The sequence below is a fragment of the Humulus lupulus genome, chromosome X (genome assembly GCF_963169125.1).
Source record: "Humulus lupulus chromosome X, drHumLupu1.1, whole genome shotgun sequence".
NCBI classification, from domain to species: domain Eukaryota; kingdom Viridiplantae; phylum Streptophyta; class Magnoliopsida; order Rosales; family Cannabaceae; genus Humulus; species Humulus lupulus.
Window position 1 is genome coordinate 22,173,491 of NC_084802.1, and position 6,272 is coordinate 22,179,762.

General features: G+C 35.4%; 2 protein-coding genes across 2 annotated transcripts; one reads left to right on the forward strand and one right to left on the reverse strand.

Annotated features, from left to right (window-relative positions):
- The first annotated feature begins 392 nt into the window (after positions 1-392).
- LOC133805613 (uncharacterized) lies at positions 393-2,174 on the forward strand. Its single transcript, XM_062243789.1, has 3 exons — positions 393-836; positions 1,062-1,291; positions 1,346-2,174. The coding sequence occupies exons 1-3, from the start codon at positions 393-395 to the stop codon at positions 2,172-2,174; spliced, it is 1,503 nt and encodes a 500-aa protein (XP_062099773.1).
- Positions 2,175-4,224: 2,050 nt separating this feature from the next.
- Positions 4,225-5,880, reverse strand: LOC133803973 (phospholipase A(1) DAD1, chloroplastic-like). The gene has a single exon (XM_062242121.1). It carries the CDS (start codon positions 5,831-5,833, stop codon positions 4,448-4,450), a length of 1,386 nt encoding a protein of 461 aa, XP_062098105.1. The 5' UTR covers positions 5,834-5,880; the 3' UTR covers positions 4,225-4,447.
- Between the last annotated feature and the right edge of the window lie 392 nt (positions 5,881-6,272).

Below are 6,272 nucleotides of genomic sequence, written 5' to 3' on the forward strand. Positions count from 1 at the left end.
CTACAAACTATTAAACTAGATAAAAAAAAATTTTACAACAATACTAGTACTACAAATAAAAAATTGAAAAAGAGGCATGTAAACAACCATGAGCAACACTAAATGTAATTAATAAACTTCAAGGAGAAAAAGTGGCCTTATAGTCATTATATATATATATATATATATCCTTGAATGAATTGATGATATAATTTTTGAATTTATAAAAGAAAAGCAAATTTACAATTACTTTAAATCGAGTCTTTATTGAGGTATGTTGTGTGTTTTATAGTTAACATTGTTTGTTTGCTTCCTTGTTTAGATTCTAATTATGTAATATTTTTATATTTCATAATTATAATCATATTCACAAGTCTTATTATTAATCTTTCATATATTTAACTGCAATAGGTATGAAGAGGAATTTTAAAAGTATACAAAATTCCTCAACTTCTATAGGAAAGAATGATAAAATTACAAAATCAAGTTATGCGGGTGTCAACATAAATCTTGAAGATCTTGAAAGTGACCCAGGATTGAGAACACCGATTATGGACCATCCTTTAAAAATTCGTGATCAAGTTCGGCGAGCATATATGCAAAAAGGTCCTTGTCAACCTCACCTCAAGCCATTTCCATCGACAAAAGTTGGAACTCAATCAAGAGCATTCAATTGTGCTTGGTATGAGGAATTTCAAAATTGGCTTGAATATAGTGTATCCAAAGATGGTGCATTTTGTCTGTATTGTTATCTGTTTAAATCAAATTGCGGAGGACAATCAGGTGGTGATTCATTTGTTGGTCAAGGATTCAGAAATTTTAAAAATGGAAAAGCAAGACTTTATACTCATGTGGAGGTCCATCTAGTGTTCACAATCAAGCTAGGAAAATGTGTGAAGCGTTAATGAACGAAAAACAACATATTCAAACATTTTTTGAAAAACAATCAAAGCAAGCTCGTAGTGAGTATCGAAGTCGTTTGGAAGCAGTTGTTGATTGCTGTCGCAAAGAAACATATTCTAGTTGCTTATCTTTTTAGTGTGGTAACTATGGTGATAAATGACGTTGGATGTTCTTCTTAGCGTTGTGATATTCTTAGAGAAAAGCAAGATGCTATTATTTCCGAAGCACTCAAGTGTGGTGAAATTTCAAGTGGAAGAGGGCTAAATCAAGAAACCAATCTTAAACGTCCCAGTGATACTCGTTGGGGTTCACATTATGCTACATTGGTAAGCTTGATTAACTTATTCTCCCCTATAACTAATGTTCTTCAAATAATAGTAGACGATGGCCGAGCAAACTCTGAACAAAGGTTTGAAGCAAGTAATTTATTGTCTTTGATGTTAACATTTGATTTTATATTCAGTCTACATTTAATGAAAGCATTTTTGGGAATAACAAATGAATTGTCAAAAGCACTACAAAGAAAAGATCAAGATATTGCAAATGCCATGAAATTAGTGGAAATTTGCAAGAAAAGATTACAAGCAATGAGAGACAATGAATGGGATTCCTTTCTTAATCAAGTCTCAACCTTTTGTGCTAAATATAATGTGGATGTTCTTGATATGGATGATACATTTGTTGCCCAAGGTCGATCACGGCGCAAAACTCAAGAAATGACAAATTTACATCACTATCGTGTGGAATTCTTTTTTGTTGTTATTGATATCCAACTTCAAGAGCTAAATGAACGTTTCAATGAGGTAAACACCGAACTACTTCTTTGTTTAGCTTCTCTGTGCCCTGGTGATTCATTTGTAGCTTTTGACAAAAAAAAGTTGGCCCGGTTTGCTGAGTATTATCCCAAAGACTTTTCTACTTTTGAGCTTATGATACTCGATGATCAACTTGAAACTTACATTATTGATGTACGTACTACTGAGAAGTTCTTGGGTTTGAAAAGTATTGGAGATCTTACTCAAAAAATGGTCAAGACAAAGAAAGATATTGTCTATCCACTGGTGTATCGACTTATTACATTGGCATTGATTCTACCTGTTGTTACTGCTACGGTGGAAAGAGTATTTTCTTCTATGAATATTTTGAAAAATAGATTGCGTAATCGAATGGGAGATCAATGGATGAATGATTGTTTACTTGTGTACATTGAAAAAGACATTTTCAATAGCCTTGACAATGAAGTTATCATGCAACGATTTCAAAACATGAAAACCCGTCGAGGCAGATTGTAATTTTTATTTTATTTTCTATGACAGTGTCTTATTTTATTTTGTTGAACATGAAAATTTATAAGGACAATTTATTAGTTATTTTTGTTAGTTTCGAATTAATATTTATATTTGTCCAAGCCCTCACTGAGCATAATTTTTGGCTCCGTCACTGCGATAGGGTAGTTGTAATAGTTGGAAAAGTGAAAAATCCTAAATAGCCTAATTTTAATTATTTTTGTTCTATTTATACAACTACCACACTTTTGGCATTTCGTGGTAATAGTTGGGAACGTGAGGCTTTTTTTTTATAGAAAACTATAGTCACACTTTATAAATTTGTGTATACACTATAAACTAAATATATTCCATTCTATAAATTTTAAATATATATAAATTTATAATTACACAATATATATTTCTTATATATTATGTATTAAATTATATACCACTATTACAAAATGAAATAAAACTGTGCACATTCTTTAATAAAAATTGGGAATAAAGTTTTCTAGATGATAAATATAAAATTTTCTTAATGAAATGAATAATTGAATAAAAAATATGAATTAATATTTAATACAATCCTAAATATAAATTTATGAAAAAAATAATTAAAAAAATGATTAACTTAATTATATATATATGTGTGTGTTTTTTCCATTGAATATTTTTAATATTATTTTGTTTCAATAATGAACATAATTTTGAGAAATTAGAATACTCCATTTAAATAAAGAAGTAAAATTTTAGATTTTTTTTTTAAGATATAGGATGTATATTATTCCTAAAATTTTATAAGTAGAATTAAAGATTTGAACTAATATATTTTAGTTATTTTACTTAAAATTAAAAATGTATCTTTTTAATTTATATTATTTGTCAACTTCAGCTATACTTTCATAATTTTCATCATTTTTTCCCCTTAATTTCGCTATCAAGGGGAAAAATCTTCAAGTAGTACTACATCCCTTTCTATTTCAATGCCCTATCAATTTTAGGTTCTTAGGTTATGTAAATGCACAAACAAAGTCCACACACATAATAGGTAACTAGTTCTACACTATTAGCTACTACGTACTCATCCACATAACTAGTCCACATATTTATATATACATAATCTAAATTTATATTTATGTATAATACAGTCCCATCGACGAGAAGGGGACTAAGAATGATCATGGCCTCTTCTTTTTTTCCTAATAAAAATTTGTAAACGAAATCTAGAAAGAAAATGAGTTAAATATATACATTAAAATTTTCATATTATTGGCCCCTACAATTTGATTCTAATTTGTCTCGTCGTTAGAATTTCATAATAAAATGACTAATGTTACATTCATATTTTACATATTTTAATTCAAATGATTATTATTAATATTATGACAAGCAGGCCTACATAAGTCCTAGATGGGTCGAGCCCGCTTATGCCCCCACTCAAATTTTTATATATAATTTTAGTCCTTAACTCTTATATTTATATTAATATGTTCATTTTCACTTATAATGTTTTGAACTTTACTTCTTGAGTTATATATTTTTATTATTTTTATTTTACACAATATAAAATGGTATAATTTACGCTTCCAACAAACTAAAATTCTGAGTCCCTGATTATAATTACAATAAAACTATGATGTGTCCTATTTGTAATTATTGCATGGTTATGTTTTTCATAGCCAAAGAAAATAAGTTTGGTCAAGGCAGCGATTTTTATTTTATTTTTGCGGCGGTGGGGCAATTTGGTAATTTAAGTGACATGGTCTACGAAGTTTGGTATGGACGGCATAGCTATAGTCCTATGTGGTTCAACAAAAAACGAGTTGAGTTTCAGTCCTTGTTCCCGCGCTTACTCCAAGGTCGGTAGTTCAATGGCATCCGACGTAAATATTGTCGGTGCTTAGGGTATTTTAGTAATTTCAGTGTATAATGACAGTATTGCCCGTGATTCTCAAAGATACAAACAAATATTAACTTTTTCAAGGTTACGCCAAAAGTATATTAAATTTTTTTAAAAAAAGAAGCTTTTTATTGACATCACCGGCGTATTTTAGTTAGATTTGGGCGTGAAAAATGAAGGAATTCTTGGTACGAATTTCGTTTACAAAGAATATGTACAATGCGCACCCCACGTCAACAAATTCAAGGGAAAAAAAAAAGTAAGTGCGCATCGGTGTATTTACATAATTTGACTGAAACGCCGCCGTTTTAGGTGAGCCAGACAAACAAAAAATAAACAAAGACAAGAGGTTCAAAACGCCGTCGTTTTCTTTCGAACGAAAAAAAGGTTTAGGAGATTAAGCTCTGGCAAGAGTCTCTGATCGGGGGTGTTTGCCTAGCATTCTCCTAGCTGTAGCTCTGAAAGGACACGTGGAACTCACGAACCCATCTATTAAGTGGAGATAAGTTTTGAGATCGTGGCACGTAGCAACGTTAAACCCGCTGAGGTACGGAGAGTCCCGGCTACTTAGTCTTAACTCTCTTCCCACCTCGGCGTAGACCCAGCTGGGACTACTGTCCTCGACTTGCCTACGTATCCAGCGGGGCAGCCCTGCCACGTGGAATTCATGCGCTCGTGACACGTGGCATTCGTCGAAAACGAAACCGGGGACTTTCGTGATCACGTCGTCCGAGTTCACTATCCTCAGCACTTTGGTTCCCTGCTTCTCCAAACGACACCGGAAGCTCTGGTTTCCGACGCGGGGCCCGCCAAAGGAAATTACGGTCACGAGCGGGGCCCGATTGAAGTGGGTTTTGATGTCGTAAGCTGCCAACGTGGCAAGCGCAGCGCCGAGGCTGTGGCCGGTGATGGTCAGGCTCAGAGGCTGGTCTCCGTAAGACTGGAGAAGCCTGCCTATTTCGTGTCTCACCATTTGCTGGAGACTTGGGCTGTGGTCCGTACTGGAGGTGTACAGACTCAAAAACCCGCTTTCAACCATGGGCCCACACTCGTCGGGCCCAAAAGCGTCACAGTCCGACCCGGTTTGGCTCGGGAGATGGGACAGTGTGGCTCGTAGATTCTCAAGCCATTCCAGACAAGTGGCAGTGCCCCGAAAAGAAATCACCACGTCACGGCGGCCAAGCCGGGCGATTTCATCCTTGTCCTGACACACTGCCACGTAGCCTATCCAGCTGGACTTGGTGGCAACCCAACTGGGCGCCCGGTCGAACCAGCGCGGGAGCTGAATGCCTGAAGTGGCTCTTAGGTTTCGGGTTACCCTGTAACCGGTTTCCGGGAGACCGGACCGTTCGAGAAATGAGCTCTTGGGGAACTTGCATGTGGCGTAAGAAGGAGAAGAAGGGTCAAAGTCGAAGGACTTGTAAGCAGCATCGGCAAACTGACCGTACCTGAGTATCTCCCGGCGTAAGTTTTCGTCCAGAGGGTCAAGTAAACCGTCCCAGTTTTTGACACCTTGGTACTCCTTCCATTTCTTTCCAAGTTTAGTCCGATCGCTCCTAACCGGTTGGAGCAATGCGTGGTGTGAGCCATTGATTACTTGGTTGGTGATGATCCCTTGATCGTTACCATGATGATTTTCGTCGATACTCACTCTAAGTCTCTTTGCAGTGGGCTGAGATTGTACAGGAGTGAGAGTGCAACACCGGAAAGAAGACGACGACGATCCAACTGATCTAGAACTGGTTGTGCATGGCCCAACCACTCTAATGGAGTTTAATTTCATCTTTGATAATTATTATGTAGCAGTGTCACCTTTATAATAATAATAAAAAAAAAGAGAGGGAAAGAAATAAGCTTTCAGTGAAGAGATATCGACTCTCTCTCTATGCGTACGGTCTTGCCTTATATATAAAATGGGGGGGGGGGGGAGAGAGAGAGTCTTAGCAGTCTCTTAATATTTTCGTCTTAAATGGAGAGTTTGGGGTGGAATTTATAGTTGCAAAAAGTATGTATAGACAGATAGAGAGAGAAAAAGGTAAGAGATTTTGAGGTAGAGAGAGTAAGTGGAGAATCAGCAATTTTTCATTTTAATAAAAAATAATATTAATAATTAATGTGTTTCATGATACTGTATAAGTGTATATATACAGAGTGAGTGGGTAATATATATATATACGGTTGGTGGGGACAAGATTCATAACTGGAAAAACTGCATCTGCCGC

Excerpts from the sequence above, each read along its gene's own strand:
- LOC133805613 (XM_062243789.1), top strand. The coding sequence starts at position 393 with ATGAAGAGGAATTTTAAAAGTATACAAAATTCCTCAACTTCTATAGGA. Across the intron at positions 837-1,061 it reads GACTTTATACTCATGTGGAG|CGTTGTGATATTCTTAGAGA; the intron begins GTCCATCTAGTG and ends TGTTCTTCTTAG. Across the intron at positions 1,292-1,345 it reads CGAGCAAACTCTGAACAAAG|TCTACATTTAATGAAAGCAT; the intron begins GTTTGAAGCAAG and ends TTTTATATTCAG.
- LOC133803973 (XM_062242121.1), bottom strand. The coding sequence starts at position 5,833 with ATGAAATTAAACTCCATTAGAGTGGTTGGGCCATGCACAACCAGTTCT.